The following is an 18,381-nucleotide window of genomic DNA, read 5'->3' on the forward strand; positions in this document are numbered from 1 at the left end:
ATTTTAAATTCAAGCATTTATAATTCATGTTACAATGTAGCAAAAACATGTATGAAACAAATTGACAACAAAATTGCACCCATCAGAATGAAAACGATGAAACATATACATAACTATCGACTTTTCTACAGCGTTTGAGACTATTGGATATGCATCCGATTTTAACCGTTAAATTATTAGTTTATAATACAAAAATTAAGATTTAACTGTTAAAAAAATTGGAGTATCATATACTTTGAAGCTTCATAACAAAGAATAATTTGCATGTGGTTACATAATATCAATGTCGATCGTAAATTCGGCCAATCGAAAATTGAAAAAAAAAAGTTTGAAATCCTTTGAATTCTCGCAGAATATGGGGGGTTTATCGACTATTTCATCATGTGAAATAGAAGAAGTCTTAATTTTTAAAACCATTAATAAAACACTTGCAGTTGACTTAATTACTTAAACCATCCTTGAAAATAAAAAAATAAAAAAATACTTGAACCATATTATGATGCTAATGTCAAAATATATCTGACATCAAGCACTCTCTGTATATAAGGTTTAGAGCGTTCTACGACTAATGTCATCCCATATTTCAGCCGAGGACAGGGGCGGAAGTGGTTGCGGCATTCTACATAAACGACGAACGGTAGAGAGTAAAGAGTCATCAAAGTGTTCATAAGAATTGCTTATAGTTTGTTTTAGTTGTTTTGTAGTTTGTTAGTTTGGTTAAGGGCATAAGTGTAATCTGTTAGAATGCCCACAATATATATATCAGACTTTGTGTAATTATCAGATTGTATTGAATGAAAGGCAGATTCATTTTCTATATGGTATCACGACCGTCTTGCCTCACGGCCTTCTCTCTCTCGATCCTCTTCGCTTTCGCTCTCAATTTCTGATCTTTCTCTCTGAATTTTGCTGTGATTCTTCATTGTTCTTCTTCGATTGTTGCTTCGATCTTGTTGTTTGGTGTCTTTCTCGCTGCAATCAGCCATGGCGACTCCGTCCAATTCGTCTTCTCCCCTTGAGTCGGTGCAAGCTCCAAACCCTAATTCGTCAAATTCTGCCATGTCTTCGTCTTCATATGCTTCTCTGACGATCCAAAACGTTGGAAGTATGGTGCCAATTAAACTCAAACGCTCCAATTATCTCCCCTGGCGTGCATTATTTGCTCCAATTCTGCGCAGGTATAAGCTCCTTGGCATCATTGAAGGTACTGAGGTCTGTCCATCACCTCTTCTTTCTGATCGCTCTATCAATCCCGACTTTGACATTTGGAATGAGAAAGATCAGAATCTTCTCATCTGGTTGAATTCTACTCTGTCTGAAGAAGTGATTCCTTTCACTGTTGGTGTCTCGTCGTCTCGGGATCTATGGATCAAGCTTGAGCAGCGCTTTGGAGGAGTCTCTGATGCTCACATTCATCAGTTACGATCTCGTCTCCAATCCATTCAGACAGGTTCACAGTCAATTTCTGATTATCTTCAACAAATCAAGGAAATCTCTGATGCCTTGATGGCGGCTGGTGCTCCTGTCACAGATCGTGACCTAATTGCGGCCACACTGGCTGGCTTACCTGATGAGTTTGAATCTTTTACTGATTCTCTTCTTCTTCGTCTTTCCCATACAACTCTGGATGAATTGCATGGCTTACTGCTCACCAAGGAATTATCAATGACTAGAAGGAAGAAAGCTGCTTCCTCTAACACCACAGAGCCTTTCCATGCCTTTGCTGCTCACTCGCTGCCTCCTCTTTTGCCTACACCGCCACCGCACCAAGCTTTTGCTGTTCAATCTCAGTCTTCTCGCGGTAATTACCGTGGTAGTCATCGTGGAAACTATAGAGGCAATGCTCGTGGACATCGTGGCACTTATAAAGGTACAAATTTTCGTGGCAACTCTCAAGGCTTTCGTGGTAACTCTCAAGGCTCTCGTGGTATCCAGTGTCAAATCTGTGGATCAAACAGTCATGAGGCTATTGACTGTTTTGATCGAATGAATCCTGATATATTTGGCAAAGTTCCTCCTGCTAAACTTGCTGCTATGTGTGCACAATTTTCATCAAAGCCCACTCCTTCTTGGCTTATTGATTCGGGTGCAACTTCTCACATTACAAATGACATCTCTAACATTTCATCTCCTACTCCTTACCGTGGTGAAGACAAGGTCTACATTGGTGATGGTAAAGGTTTGCCAATTACCAATGTTGGTTCTTCTTTTTTACATACTCCCTCTGCTACCTTTACACTGCAAAATGTTCTTCATGTACCACAAATGCAGCACAATTTACTATCTGCATATCAATTTCTCAAAGATAATTACTGTTCTTTGACTCTTAATTCTGATGGATCCTTTGTAAAGGATCGTTCTACGGGGAAGACGCTTTTGCGGGGACCAGTTAAAGATGGTTTTTATCCCCTGCAATGTACATCTCAGTCATCTCATCGCTCTGCTACTTCACCTACTGCCTTAATAAGTGTCAAAGCACCGATTTCAGTTTGGCACAGTCGACTTGGTCATCCTTCTTCCTCAATATTCAGGCGTGTTCTCTCAACAAATAAGCTTGCTCTCACAGGAAAGCCTTCAGTGGATTTCTTTTGTTCTAACTGTGCTCTTGCAAAAAGTCACAAGCAGCCGTTCAGTTCTGTTAGTTCTACTTCTTCCTCTTGTTTAGATCTTTTACATTGTGATCTCTGGGGTCCAGCTCCTGTTATGTCAGTGAGTGGGTCTAGATACTATCTGTTGATTGTAGATGACTATAGTAAATATAGTTGGTTCTTTCCTTTACAATCAAAATCTGCAGTGTATTCTGTATTGGTTCAGTTCAAGAGTTATGTAGAAAACCTTCTTGGCAATAAAATCAAAGTGTTTCGTTCAGATTCAGGGGGTGAATTTACTAGCACTGCACTACAGAATTTTTTCAAAACTCATGGTATTATACATCAATTCAGTTGTCCGCATACACCTGAACAGAATGGTTGTGCAGAACGAAAACATCGTCATCTGGTCGAGACTGCTCGCACACTTTTGGTTGCTTCTAATGTGCCTCATGTTTTCTGGGTAGAGGCCTTTTCCACTGCTATATACTTGATTAATCGCCTTCCAATTTCTGGCATGATGCAGTCTCCATGGGAATTATTATTTCATACTTTTCCTGATTATGGTCGGCTGAAGGTCTTTGGTTGCAGCTGTTTTCCATGGCTTAAGCCTTATACAACTTCCAAACTGGACAGCAAAAGTAAGTATTGTGTGTTCTTGGGGTATAGTCTTCAACATAAGGGATATCGGTGCTTGGATCCATTGACACAGAGGATCTATATATCTCGTCATGTTATTTTTGATGAATCTACATTCCCATTTCATCACTCTCACCCATTGTCCCCGAGTGCTTCCCAATTTAATACTGCATCTCCAGTTGTGTCTTCAGTTGATTTGCAGTTCACTGTCCCTCATTCTTCCCGATCCTGCATTACTAGTGCCTCACTTACTGTCCCACCTACTGCCCCTATTGCCTCCCATGCTCCTACTACCCCCACTGCTCATACTGCTCCTATTGACTCACATGCTGCTCCTGTTGCTTCACATGCTGATTCTATTGCTTCACATGCTGCTCCTGTTCCTTCACATGATCTACTGGCTGCTACTATTGATTCACATGATCCTACTGTTGATTCCATTGGTCTTCCCATCTCGGTTCCTTCTGTTGCTTCTCCTGTGCACAATACTCATCCTATGCTCACTCGGTCAAAAGCAGGGATATTCAAACCCAAGGCCTTCTCGGCCACCAAGCATCCTCTTCCCTCTTCTATTGATTTTGTCCCATCTACTTATTTGCAAGCTTCCAAGCATGCTCACTGGAGAACTGCTATGCAAGAAGAGTTTAATGCATTGCAATCTACAGGGACATGGGTTCTTGTCCCCTCTTCTCCTCTTCACAATGTTGTTGGTTGTAAATGGGTCTTTCGGATTAAGAAACATCCTGATGGTTCTGTTGATCGCTATAAGGCTCGCCTTGTTGCCAAAGGATTTCACCAACAAGCAGGCATCGATTATAAAGAAACTTTCAGTCCTGTAGCCAAGCCTGTTACCATTCGTATCCTGTTGTCTTTTGCTGCTCAGTTTCACTGGTTTTTAAATCAGTTAGACATTAGTAATGCCTTCTTGCATGGGGATTTACAAGAAGATGTTTTTATGCAGCAGCCTCCTGGCTTTACTGATCCCTCTTTTCCACATCATGTCTGCAAGCTTAAAAAGTCCCTTTATGGTCTTAAACAGGCTCCAAGGGCTTGGTTTGACAAATTATTTCAGGTATTGAGATCTTTTGGTTTTCAGCAGTCTTCTTCTGATGCCTCTTTGTTTGTCTTACGAGCTCCCACCTTGGTGATCATCCTTGTATATGTTGATGACATTTTGGTAACTGGTCCTAATGCTACACTCTGTCAGCATTTTATCAACAAACTGAGCACTGTTTTTCCTGTCAAAGATCTAGGCTCATTGCATTATTTTTTGGGACTTGAAGTGCACCAGTCTCCTGAAGGTATATTCTTACACCAAGGCAAATATTTACTTGACCTTCTTCAGAAGACTAAAATGGATGGCGCTAAACCATGTTCCACTCCCTTAGGCACGGCCAAACTTGATCATACTGGTTCTCTCTTGTCTAATCCCACAGAGTATCGATCCTTAGTTGGTGCATTGCAATATCTTACCTGGACTCGGCCAGATATATCTTTTGCTGTGAATCAAGTATGTCAATTCATGCATGCTCCGAGGGATTCCCATCTTCAAGCTGCTAAAAGAATTCTCCGATTTTTAAAAGGTACTCTCACTCATGGCTTATGGTTCAAACCCGGAAATCTGCACCTTACAGCATACTCTGATGCTGATTGGGCAGGGTGCACCTTTGACAGAAGGTCCACCAGTGGCTATTGCATCTTCCTTGGTTCTAATTTGATTAGTTGGAGTGCCAAGAAACAGCCAACGGTTGCTCGATCCTCTACTGAGGCTGAGTACAGGTCTTTGGCTCACACTTCGGCTGAAATAACTTGGATCTGTAAAGTTTTCCGAGATATTGGTTTTCACCTACCTCAGATTCCTCATCTCTGGTGTGATAATATCTCTGCAATATCTTTAGCTTCTAATCCAGTTTTTCATGCCCGGACTAAACACGTTGAAATTGACTATCATTACATCCGTGAGCTGGTTCTTGCCCATCTCATCAAGGTTCAATATGTTTGTAGTCAAGATCAATTGGCCGACATTCATACTAAGTCTCTGTCTCGGCAACGATTCCTCTATCTTCAGTCCAAGCTTTCTCTTGGTTCTTTTGATGCTTCCAAGTTCAGCTTGAGGGGGTGTAAAGAGTCATCAAAGTGTTCATAAGAATTGCTTATAGTTTGTTTTAGTTGTTTTGTAGTTTGTTAGTTTGGTTAAGGGCATAAGTGTAATCTGTTAGAATGCCCACAATATATATATCAGACTTTGTGTAATTATCAGATTGTATTGAATGAAAGGCAGATTCATTTTCTATAGAGAGTGCCACTTGTTCAGGATTGTTACAATTGTGCAAGTCCCAATATGTCTTGCATCTGGAGACCACGGTTTCCAAGTCCTTGGCCATGAGCACAAATGCTTCCACTTTTGTCTGACTTTTGACATGTTTGCTGGAGACTGGAAGTTCGTTGAAACAGTCTGATGCCCAATCGAGAAGTTCCTCCCCATAAAAGTAACCTTTCCCGACGCGCTTGATAGCCATTGATGAAACTCCTTGCCCAACTTGATTATCACTCGTCCCGTAGGTCCACATTGTTCCTTCGATAATGAACATCATGCAATCGAGTGGATCTCCCATTCGAAAAACGAAGCTGTTCTCACCGTATGTCACTGGCTTCAGACAGTCGCACATCAACGTCAACACTTTTTCATTCATGTCTTTAAGCTTATTTACCTATACACATGCTCGCGCATGGACATACATATATCATCAGAACAACATTGCAGTGAAAATGGATGCAGTTAATAGATGGAGAGGGATCGAGTTTTGAAGAACATACTTTTTTTAGTGTATCCATGAAAAGATAGCGTTTAACAGATCTTTTGGTTTGCCAGGGAAGAATAAGGAATGGCTTCTGGACATCAGCATCTTTGTCTTTTTTCAATATTTTCGCTATGCTATCCATGATCTCTTTCTTGACATCATCGGGGAATTTGTTTTCGGATATCCACCTGCGTACATCTAGCATCTTCATCCAAATCTTCTGTTTCGTCTCCTCGTCTTCCTCTGCTTTTTGTCTCCTCTCCTCTATTTTTGTAGTTTGCATCTGCATAAAAGTCTGTCACGCCACAAACCAAACAATTACTTCATATACTCGAAGAATGATCTCCGCGGCCCCAACTCCTAAACATGGGAAATTGGTGAAAGTTAAAGTGCATCGAGATTCAATATAACAACATGCACGTTTCCAATTAAATATAAAAACAGTAGCAAGCCAACGACAGAAACGAGAATCGCAAACAAGTTTTCCCACACGTACGTACTTGTTGTCAAATTCGTCCCAAAATTACTACAAAATAATAGACAATGTTGCCGAATTAGATAACCCAAAAATTATATTTGTTACATATTTTTTAAAAATTGTTGATTGTCAATGGATACGTCGTACCTTAGATTTCGCAAGCCCCACCAGAAAGAGTAAAAGAACTTCTTTCCGAACTTTATATGGTCTACGTTATGATTCTTAAGGGAATCAAGAAATATTCCAAAATTAAATGGGGGTAAGACACCATCTGAAGTATCTAACGGGCAATGCTCGTTTAGAAATGCTATATTTCTCGAATTAGTAGTTTGATGCCCACAGTAGAAAGTATTCATACACCCAATAGGATCTGGACTATGATTTGCACAGGCATTATGCCAGCATAATATCTCTTGTTCAATAGAAAGGAAATACCAAATAGCTCCAAGTATCTACAAAAGCAACAAATTCATAAGCAAATGATTTATCAACTAAGGAATATGTAAGGTTTAAGGAAAATTTGTGTAGGGCAATGCTAAGAGTTTCTATATGTGAACCAAATCGAACAAACAAAAAAGTTACCTTGTAATAATTGAAGATGAAAGTAAGTTTTAGTGTACATATAATTTGAAACGCGCATACAAAATCGAACATTAGTCAAACATTTCTAAAAGAAAGCTTCATCTAACATTAGTGAATACATAACACGAAGCTTTAAATAAAAAAGAAAAACTAATGGAAAATTCAAAAAAACTTCTCTTTTAATGAAAAGTCATTTTTAAAGGTATAATGAATAGTATCAGATAAATGTATAAATATAATTTTTTGTTAAAAGTGAATAGTACTGAGAATGTTTTGTTAAATCTCTCTTAATAAAAAGGACTTCTCTACACTTTTTCTTAACAAAAAACAACCTAATAACTTTGTTTAATAAAAATGGCTTGAACTTTAATGAAAAGATAAAATTTGAGAGTTTTAATGAAAAAAGGTTTTTCCAAATTTTTTTCTTAAGGTCAATTCCAACTCATGGTCTAAAACCTATAATTCCCCTTCTATTCTCCACCCAATTCATTTCAACCCAAGTTCTAATTTGGACCTAAAACCTATTAAAAAAAAACCATATTTAGGCCAAGATTAGTGGTGGAGCCCCCATCCACATGGGTGTGTCTCTTACTTGTTTACCAATAAAAATGAGCCCAACGGCTCTTTTGGTTGATCAATAGCTCATATTCGAATGAGTTGTTGGTTATCCAACGGTCCAAATTTAATTTAGTTAATACTTTTGTTTTATATTTATAAATTTATTGAATCTAACGACTGCGATTAAATATGATCAAATCTAACAGTAAAAAAAAAAAGATCTAACGGTCCAAATTTAAATTCAACGGTTAAAATAATTATAAAAAATATTTAACTCAAAATTCATCCAAAAACTCTATAAATACCTATATATTTGTTGAAACATCCACACAAAACTCAATTTTCTCGTACAATTCTTCCAATTTTTCTTTCTACCATCTTCCAAAACCATGTGTTTGCTCACGTGTCTTGTGTTTATACATCTCTAGCTATCATGTGTTTCATATTCTTCTACAGTGTTTCATGAGTTTCATGAGTTTCACGTGTCAGTTTAGTGATTTTTCAATGTTTATCAGAATTTAAATATTTTTAGGTTAAAATGTTTATGAAATTAATTTAGGATAGTCTACATATTTTTTTTAAAATGTTAATTTAAAAACAATTAGCCTAAATTCATTCTTTAATAATCTGGGGCCACAATTTTGGGCCAGAAGGGTTAAAGCAGAAAAGTTGTTTATGGGCTAAAAATTTTAGATTTTAGGCCAAGGATTTGGGATGGTCTAACAAAAAATAATTTAATGAAATTTTTAATAAAATACTTTAAAGAAATGAAAAATATCTAAAAATGCAGACGCATGGGTCTCGTGTGTCACCTCATTCCACTCTCTCTCTCACCGTCCTTCACTGTTCCCCTTCTCTCTTCACCATCCCCATCATTTCTCTCTCTCATCTTTCACCTATCACCTATCACCATCATCATCACTCTCCTCTTTCACCCATTATCATTATCATCTATCTCTTTTCCTTCTCATGGCACTTCTTCCTCCTCTCATCTCTTCTTTGTGTTTTTTTGTTATGTGTAAAGTTTAAAAATTAATCATTTTTTAAGACATAATAATATGAATTATTTATCACATACCAAAATTATTACCGACATATTTTTAATAAAAAACACTGAATAAGTTTTATTAATAATAAATATTTTTTTTAGATAATAAATTTCTAGAAATAATGGTCACAATCAATGGTCACTATTTCTAGATAGTGATTAGTATTTCTAGAAATAGTGGTTACCCTTTCTAGATAGTGCTTGCTATTTGCTATTTCAAGAAATGGTGTCATTGTTTCTAAAAACAATCGTCACCATAAACAATGACACCATTTCTAGACAACAATGCTGGGTTTGAGGGGAGCCAATTGTCTAGTCGCACAGGACCCCTAAAGGTAGACTTGGCATTCGTATTGTTTTCGTGACATACCCGATATCTTAACAGGTCATGTCGTGTAACATTTATTAAAGTAAAAGGGTAATATAATCTGACCCAAAATCAATCCATTAATATTATTAGGTAATATGACTTGACCCGTTAAAGAAAATATATGTTAAATCAATAAATAATAAAAAATAAAAAACATAATTTGACCCCAAAAATGGAAACATAATACTAAATTAATATGCATACCATACTGTCACATAAATATTACTTCAAAACATGAAGAAAAACGACGTTTGTCTCTCAAGTATTATATACTCCGAAATAAGAGTCTAATGAAAAAACATTAGTACATTACTACAAAATACCAAATATTCAAGGATATGCAAAACGAAGCAAGTTGTGCTTCAAGGTTAAGGAACCTTGCATGTTTATATATGTTTTCACATTTTTCAGACTTGCATGTTAATGATTATGAATTATATTTATTTTGGACTCCCTTAAAAATACCATTCATGAGGGTTTGTATGGTTTTAAAATTTTAAACGACGATGTACCCATAGTTAAAGCTAGAAGATGGGATCATGAGGGTTTGCATATTTTATCACATTTTTCGGACTTGTAAATTAATTATTATAAATTGTTTAATGTGTTTGGTATTTTTAGACTACTTGATTTTTTTTTTTAATGTATTTTATAATTTTTTAATCTCAATCTTTGTCTATCATATACTATAAAAATAAATAAATAAATAAGTAAAACTTAAATTTTTTAAATTTATATAGAATAGAATACAATAATACATATTTAATATACAATATATATACTATAACAATTGTATTTTATAGTAAGTTTTTTTAGTAGTTTAAAAAGTTAAAATCATAAAAGTAATTTTTTTTCTTAACATGTTGAAACGGGTTACCCATGTGTCACATTCGTGTAAATTTGTTAAGGACCCATTATTAAGGGGTTCTTATCTTGTGACCAATATCAATCCGATTAGTTATCATGTTGACCCGAAATTGGTTATTTTCGTGTTGTGTTAACAGATTGTGTAAAAAATTACCAAGTCTACTTAAAGGGGCCCCAAATTATATCTCTTGCATTGATCAATATGGTTACTATAAATAGTTATATCGATTACTATATTTGGTTTATATCATTTATGATTTTTTTTACCAATTTAATAACATTTTAGTCGCCCTTACAAGTTACAACCACAATTTAATTGATGATTTTGCCAAAAAAAAAAATAAATACACGAAAAATAATCTTTAAGTGAAACTTCAATGTACTTTTTGTTTCATTTGATTTCTTAAGATTGAACTGATTGTTTATTTAGTGATGGTTATTTTTGTAGCTTTCTTTACTTATTATGTAATGATATTTGAAAACTGATAATTAGCATGAGTTTTGAAGTTTGTTTCACTTTTGTGAAAAAAAAATAATAATAAAAAATTGGAGGAATATCTTGAGGACCCCTTTTATAAATTTTGCATAATGATTCCAAAATCTCGAAGACAACCCTGTTAGACAATGACACTATTTTTAGAAATCTTAAATTCTAAACCCTATATCCTAAATAGTGACACTATTTCTGAAACCGGTGTCTCTTTTTTTTAAGAACTAATGGTTATCGTTACTAGACAGTGGCACTATTTCTATATAAATAATTTACAATTTTTTTTTTTCAAAAAAAAAAAAAAAATTTAACAAACAGAAGAAAGAAGCATTCCAGATTCTTAAATCTGAATTGGCTGTGGATCCTGAAAAGAATCCTCATTTTGATGTGGATGTGGGTATCAGTTAAAAAAGAAAAATTGAGACCGAAGCGAATGGGCTTCTCGTTATGAAAAGAAGGAAAATGGGCGAGGGATGCCGAGCTTATAAAATTAAATGGGGTCAACCCAATATCCTAATCTCAATCTTTTTCATGTCTTTTAATTAATATAGAAATGCTAAGCAGATTCTCTCAAAAATATGATTTTTTATAAATCATTTGATACCTAATGTTTTTGGTGCAATGTTTTATAATGTTAGTATGAAAATTAATATTAAACTATGAGATAGATAACAGAGAGTCCATGAGAAGTTTCACTTTAAAAGAATCTCTTTAATATTTCTCTAACTAATATGCCTGAAGAATGCTTTGATTGGTTTATTTGTCTTTTAACTAATAACAACTTTTTTTTTAATATTATATTAAACTTTTGTCGTTTTCATTAAAGTTCAAGTCATTTTCATTGAACGAAGTTATAAGAAAGCTTTTGGTTAAATTCAAAATTTTGAAGCACTTAATAAAATGATAATCGAAGCGAAACTTACGTGACTGGCAAGAATGTAGAGAATAAAATTGTATAGACCTTTAACCCAAGTTCCAACAACCTCTCCAAGTTTCTTGGACGACTGGTGAACTTGATACATCCTTGGTAGATATTGACCAAAAATGAAAACATTCAGAAGCTTTCTATGTTCCATATATTCAGCGCCTCTCATATTGTAAAATGTAACTACTATTAGCAGCTTTAGAAAAGAAATAAAAAGGGGTTAGAAATCTACTAATTACAGCTAGCTGGTTAAGAATAGCTGCACACAAACAAAAAAATTAAGAGTTTAATTTCTCTTACTTGTGGGATGGGAAGAAGAGCTAGAAAATCATTTATGAAGGAGAAATATAACCATGACATCTTCCGAGCTATTTTCTTGCCGACTTTAGTCAACGCTCTTCCTTTTGATTTCCTATACAAATTTCCTTCAATTTGCTGGGTGCTTGAGGCCACAGTTCTCGTGGTATTTGCGGCCACATTAGCCCCCAACTTTTTGTGCATTTGAAATTTAACGCTTTTGTGAACTTTATATATAAAAGGCACAGCGAAAATGATATCCGTGAGTGATCGCAACACAAGAACAGTAGTGCTCAGCTTTTTGTCCATCTGAAGACACTTGTTATCTTGATCAATGATTAAAATGTACAAAAACAGAGGATCTAGTGAGACGGCTAACACACAGGACATAACAAATATTTTACTCCATATGTGAAGGAATTTCCTCTGTTCAAGTTTTTGCTTTCTTAGGGAATATAATGCCCGTTTAATCAATACATTCCAATGTCCTGCAACAGGTCTTAAAACGACACAAACAGAACAGATTGCACCCATCAGAATCATGAAGAAACATAAAAGGATAGGCATATGAGAGTTCACGAGCATTCTTTGGTGTGAAGCACATATAAGGGCTGTGTGACGATGCAGAAGGATGTGCATATGAGAGTTCATGAGTAAAAATAGGCAGACAGATGAAATGCAGAAAGCTAAATGAAGGCGTAAGGTGATATTGAATAAGTGAAGGTTGCGCATGGATCATAATCACAAGTTACAGCCTTATGATCGATAAAGTATTTTGGCCAGCCAAAGGCGGTAAGGATATGAGTCCCAGTGTTTGATACAAAAATATATTTGAAAAAATTACAGACAAAAAATTGCAGTCCTAATGTAAAGAAGTACTAACCTCTCTGCTGGGCTCTCCACATCTGAAGGTTCTCTTCTGTAATCCATAACCACTCAATCGAGTTTATGACACTCCGTGATGATCACTAATTCAGTATTCCCTGCTAGCCTGACAGTAAAAAGAAATTGTGTGTGTGTGTGTGTGTGTGAGAGAGAGAGAGAGAGAGAGAGAGAGAGAGAGAGAGAGAGAGAGAGAGAGAGAGTTTAGCTACATGGAAGCTTACAGCGATGATACCTGAATGGCTAAGTTTAGTAGGCTAGTAGCATTCTCTGCAGCAACAGCAAGTGGCAGAAACCGAAGTTTGGTAGCGTTCTCTGCAGCAAATAGCTAGTTGTTTCATGCACATGATGATGTTATCGATGTAGAAAATCCCTTTTCGAAAACAAATCAAAGTTCTACTGATTAGCTAGTTGTGTCAAATGGATTACAAGTATTGTATATAAGTGTTAAAATAAGGGACTAAATGTGTTGCAAGCATTGTGTGTAGATTTCAAATGGATTACAAATATTGTATCCAATTTCAATTTTTAACATAATGGATAATTTACACAATATTCTTTCGGTGTACTCAAATGTGCAAAAAATAAATATATCGGATCATCTAAGACATGATTAAAAAAGAGAAGATTACATATGCAAAGAAGTGAAAACACCACAGTAGTTTTTCAAACATTCACATTTAAATAGACCAATTCAAATTATCCTCAATTCGAAGCCTAGACAAAATTCAACTGAAACGATGTCATATTGTTGGTCATACGTCGTATTTGGTTGTCAATGTGTTGTGACAGTAACACCGAATCAAAAGAGCAAACTAAGTAATTAAGTAGTTGTTCAAGTGAATCATAAGTGCACAAAATTAGAAGTTGAACTTTCCCAACGGTGGCATACCTCTATATGAATTTGGATTACACAATATCCAATTGTCGAATCCCCTTTTGTATACAAACCAACAACAGTATTGATATTATTGTTTTCCTGGCAGCAGAAACAAAGAGAAGCTTTAAAACATGTGTTGAATTAGAACTAGGCATTATAGCCAAAACGGTTATTGAGATTGACATAACTCCTCACTTTGATCTCTGAGATTTGAAATTGATAAAAGTGGTCCCTGAGTTTGCCCACCGTCAATCATTTTGTCCATCCGTAAAAAATCTCTCTTAAATAGGAACCAAAATGACAAAAATATCCTCAACTTAATAAACAATGGGTCAAAATTAATAAACAACAAGTAAGGGTATTTTTGTCATTTTATCCTTATTGAGAAGAGATTGTTCACGGAATGATCAAAATGGTTTATGGTGGAAGGGACCAATTCTATCGATTTTCAATCTCAATGACCAAAGTGAGGAGTTATGTCAATCCCAAAAACTATTTTGGCTCAAAAGCTTTAGAATTACTACAAATATATTTAAAATTGCATTAGCAGTGAAACTAGAACATCATAAATATTAGATTATAGTAGACCAATGTGACTACAAAGTTTTTTTAAATGCCTCGCACTGGCATTGAGACTCAACTTCAATACTTGAAACTTCATTTAAACTTGTAAAGACAAAAACTTAATCAATTAAATACAAATATTGAAACATTGACAAATAAAACACATTGAGAGGAATTCACCTCAACAATATCTCAAATCAATGATGGGTTATGGCACCTAAATGGGCAACCGAATCGGACCAAACCCTTTGCATGTCATTAAAAAATTGAATTTAGAAGATCAAATAACAAATTGCAGAGAGTACTCCGATGATTAAAAATGGCATGCATGAAGGATACCTCAAATTGAGAAGCTCAAATTTGATATCTCGAAGAATGGAAATGCAGCTAGATAAAAGTATATATACAAAGTATATATACTGCATGAACCAACCATATTCCAATTCTAACTCCTCAAGTTTTCTAATAAAGTGAAATTTTTGATACCTTGCTGTCCAAAGAAATTTTTGGCTGTCAACGTGTTGTGATAATAACACATTAATTAAAAGAGTATCTGTTCACGTGAATCATATGTGCACAAAATTAGAAGTTGAACTTTTCCAACAGTAGCATACCTGTATACGAATTTGGATTACGCAATAACCAGCAGTCGAATCCCCTTTTGTATGCAAGCCAACAACAATATTGATATTATTGTTTTCCAGGCAGCAGAAACAAAGAGAAGCTTTAAAACATGTTTTCCTGCATGCATCAAGGTTTTTTTATCTACTTTGTCCATTCAAATTCAATTGGGTAAGCATATCTTAATTTTGAGAATATTTAATAAATATGTCACAATACCAAATAAACAGATAACACAATTTCGACCTTAGGACTACTTTGGGGAGTTAATCAAATTTAAACAACATTTAGCGACACATGACACTCCATATTATGTTTGAGTAACCTTATTTTAACATGGTAGTTTAATTCAATTAACCAATAATTAAAGTTAAAGAATAAACTTAAAAATAATAAATTATTGAGGGGGCTACATTTTGCTTATTCGGTTAGAGATAATATATGAATATGACCTAACATTGTTCATTTAAAAATAATTTCTTGCAGAGCTATAATTCTGGACGGCACTATATTTAACCCTTTCGGTTAGAGGTGGCCTAAACCAACCAAATTCCAATTTCAACTCCTCAAGTTTTCTAACAAAGTAAAGCTCAAGATACCAAAACTTTCTTTAAGGTATCAAAAGCTTCTATTCTTCACTCATAAAAGCCTTCAAATTCTCCACCAAAAAAAGGCTCAAACTTCCTTCGATTGATGTCATAATTTTAGTCTCAAGCTTCTTTTTGTTTTAAAATTTTTACCCAACATTTAGTTTTTAAAGTGCGTTTCCTGTAATTGAAGTCCTCACTTACTTTCACAATAATGATAGTAAATTGAAATCCCTCTATGGTCAGGAGAGACTGAAATGCTTAAGTCTTTTCAGCCTCCAAAAGGAATGAATAGCAGTGACTTGCCACTAATAGTTTCTATTTTCTAAAAAATGTAAAAAATAAAATATAAAAAATTGAAATCCTCCATGACAAAGTTTTATTTCAAGTTAAGCCAAAAACCAAAAACAAAAGCATTTAAAATGAATAAAAAATTAAACAAAAATGGAGTTGCTGGAGGATTCAACATGGTTGTTTCTCTAAAGAAAAGAAAAAACTCCTCATTGGGAATAGAGTAATGCTAGGTAGACTAAATTTATAAACTAAATAATGTATCATCAATAAAAAAAATAAGGTAATGCTATGGAGATCAAATTTTTAAGGGTAATGCTAGAGAAACTAAATTTGTAGATTAAATTTTGTAAACTAAATGACATAAAAATTGATAATTGAATTATTACTTAAACGTTGATTAATATGCTCATTTCGCATTAATGACACTTCATTTAGTTTGCAAATTTAGTCTTCCTAGCATTGCCCAAATTTTAAACCAAATTTGTAGACTAATGGTGTGTCACTAATAGGAAATAAGCACGTTAATTAACACTAAGTAATAATTCAATCATCAACAATCATGTCATATATCCTCAAAAATAAACACGTTGGTCAACACTTAAGTAATAATTCAATCGTCAATTTCATGTCACATGGTTTACAAAATTTAGTTTTCCTAACATTATTCGGTAAAGTAGAATATATCAAACACACAAAAGTAAACACCTCATATATGGAGGCAAATGAAAATGGAGTTCACCTTCAATCCGAACCTCCCAAGTAACTCTCGAAACACCAAGAATCCCCGACAGAAGCGATAGACATATTTGGCACGCGTGACATATAGAAAGAAACAGGTTTTTGAATCAACCTCTACAATGTGACCCTCGCAAATTTGTCAGTTCTTGTTATGCACTTTCTAAACTTTACATCCACTATACAGACCACTATACATCCAGCAAGAACATACAGGAGCATCGATATACATGTGTGTGGATTTAGCTCGTGTTTGCTTACTATAATTCAAGTCGTGAACATATGATAATTAATCACTAATCAAAACACAAAAAAACAACTAATTTATTGTTATTGTGAGAAGATGCAAGTTGCAGGAATGATTAGTTTAATTACGATTTCCGCTGATTAAAAATTAAAAGTCAAATCTTATGTCCGTGTCGAGATTTTCAATTTTGCCGTTGGTTTGTTGGATCTTTCAATGAGCGGCATGATCGAACGAGATCGAGTACGTTCAAAAATGGGCCTAAATATTCAAAAGCATAAACCCAAACAATTCAAAAATGACCCCATTTTTTAAACGATCCACAATGACTTAATGGCCCAAGCCTTGCTAGGTGACTAGATTTCCACACACCAAAAGATAGAAGAATTGAAGAAGAGATAACGGACAAGATTTTTGAGTTAGCGTTTGGGATTTAAGTTATTTTGAGTTAACAAACAAGATTAATGAGCTGAATGATAAACACACATATTTTTGAAAATTTTTGCACTTTTATTAACCTTGGGCGGTGTTTTTTTTTTTCTTTAAATTTAACGGTTAGAAATAAAGAGGCTAGTGTGAAAGATTAACAATCGGATGTGAAAAATCCTATCCCAAAACCAAATCATGTTATGTACTTATGTTGCTTATTTATTTGTCTTTTGATTTTGCACGACCCCCACAACTCAATTACCACCAATCATGCCATAATTATTCCCAAAAACAAAAGAAAATGGCTGAAACTTACAAGTCCACAACTCCAAAAGCCCCGGAAGGTTTATGGGTTGAAAAAGAAAAAGAAAAAAAGGTAGCAAACGAGGTATTCAGTAGGATCCGCATTAGCTATGTACTCCAAATCAATCAATACCTTTGATTTTATTTTCAACGGTGGTGGGTCACCTTGAACCTTAAGCAACGAATAAACCTGCATGCTTTGTAGGGTGAGAATTTGAACCCGTAAAAGATACGAGAAAACACTTATGCGCTTTGATTAACTAACCTAACTTACATATGTATAGAGTCAGAAGTTGAAAATGATGTTATGTTGGGGTCTCCTCTTCTTCTTCTACTTGTCCTCGGTGACCTTGTTTAATGAGGCATGATAAGTGCCGCCAAGTCACGTACTTGGGCTTTTACCAACAGCATGCGTGCGTGGTCATTGACATGTGCTTTTCAACACCCACATTTTTCCTCATCCAATCCAATGTGTGTTAAGAAATGATAAAATGACTATTTCGAAAGTGAAATTCTCATGGACTTTCTGTTGTCTTATTTTTTTTGCATAATATTTTATAATGTTAGTACGAAAATTGACATTAAACTATAAGATGACAAATGATCTATGGAGAGTCCGACTATCAAAATAGTCTCCTTGGCATTTCACATGTGTGTTATATTATATGTGTAGTAGTACAGGCACTACTAGTATAACTCGGGAGAACTTCTAACCGTATAACAGCAGCTTTCCTTGCCTTACAAAATCAATTACAAGGCCTTCGGCGGGCCTAGCAGCGTACCATTTCCCTCCCAATCGAGAAACTTCCCTAAAATTGAATTTTACTGGAGCATCCTTTTAAGTTAATTACGCATGTCTACTAATTGAGGAAACTTTCTTAAAATTGGATTTTCTTGGAACAGTATTTTAAGTTAATTATGTTTGCCACGCAAGAAAAATAAAATTATGCCACAATTTGTTTAAGATATTGTTACAGTGAAGTTTCCATAATGTCGACAAAAAAAATTAAACCTATCAAACTTGTCTAGAAAAAAGTTAGGGTTTTTTATGGAGAAATTTCCACGAAGTCCAAAATATTCAAAGACTCAAAATTTCAAATCATTTTATGAGAAAAGATGGAACCCATGAACCTCTTTCCCTCCACCACCACCACCACAAGTGGAAGTGGGAAACCCAACAAAATAGGCTCATCTCCTCC

The 18,381-nt window shown here is 34.9% G+C and overlaps 1 protein-coding gene across 1 annotated transcript; it reads right to left on the reverse strand.

Moving 5' to 3' along the window:
* Positions 1 to 207: 207 nt before the first annotated feature.
* LOC137735710 (cyclic nucleotide-gated ion channel 1-like) lies at positions 208 to 13,077 on the reverse strand. Its single transcript, XM_088697048.1, has 9 exons — positions 12,761 to 13,077; positions 12,527 to 12,634; positions 11,647 to 12,142; positions 11,345 to 11,542; positions 6,654 to 6,958; positions 6,443 to 6,554; positions 6,045 to 6,323; positions 5,529 to 5,938; positions 208 to 646 (listed from the first exon to the last, which is right to left on the reverse strand). Exons 2-9 carry the CDS (start codon positions 12,571 to 12,573, stop codon positions 550 to 552), a joined length of 1,944 nt encoding a protein of 647 aa, XP_088553174.1. The 5' UTR covers positions 12,574 to 12,634; positions 12,761 to 13,077; the 3' UTR covers positions 208 to 549.
* Between the last annotated feature and the right edge of the window lie 5,304 nt (positions 13,078 to 18,381).

This window comes from Pyrus communis, chromosome 7, assembly GCF_041283825.1.
Source record: "Pyrus communis isolate YQ-2024b chromosome 7, ASM4128382v1, whole genome shotgun sequence".
Classification (NCBI taxonomy): domain Eukaryota; kingdom Viridiplantae; phylum Streptophyta; class Magnoliopsida; order Rosales; family Rosaceae; genus Pyrus; species Pyrus communis.

What these genes read in the sequence shown, in the direction of transcription:
- LOC137735710 (XM_088697048.1), bottom strand. Translation starts at nt 12,573, where the DNA reads ATGGATTACAGAAGAGAACCTTCAGATGTGGAGAGCCCAGCAGAGAG. An exon ending in CTCTTCTTCCCATCCCACAA is followed by an intron (nt 11,543 to 11,646) that starts GTAAGAGAAATT and finishes TCTTTTCTAAAG; the next exon opens with CTGCTAATAGTAGTTACATT. An exon ending in AACAATCCTGAACAAGTGGC is followed by an intron (nt 647 to 5,528) that starts ACTCTCTATAGA and finishes TGATGACTCTTT; the next exon opens with ACTCTCTACCGTTCGTCGTT.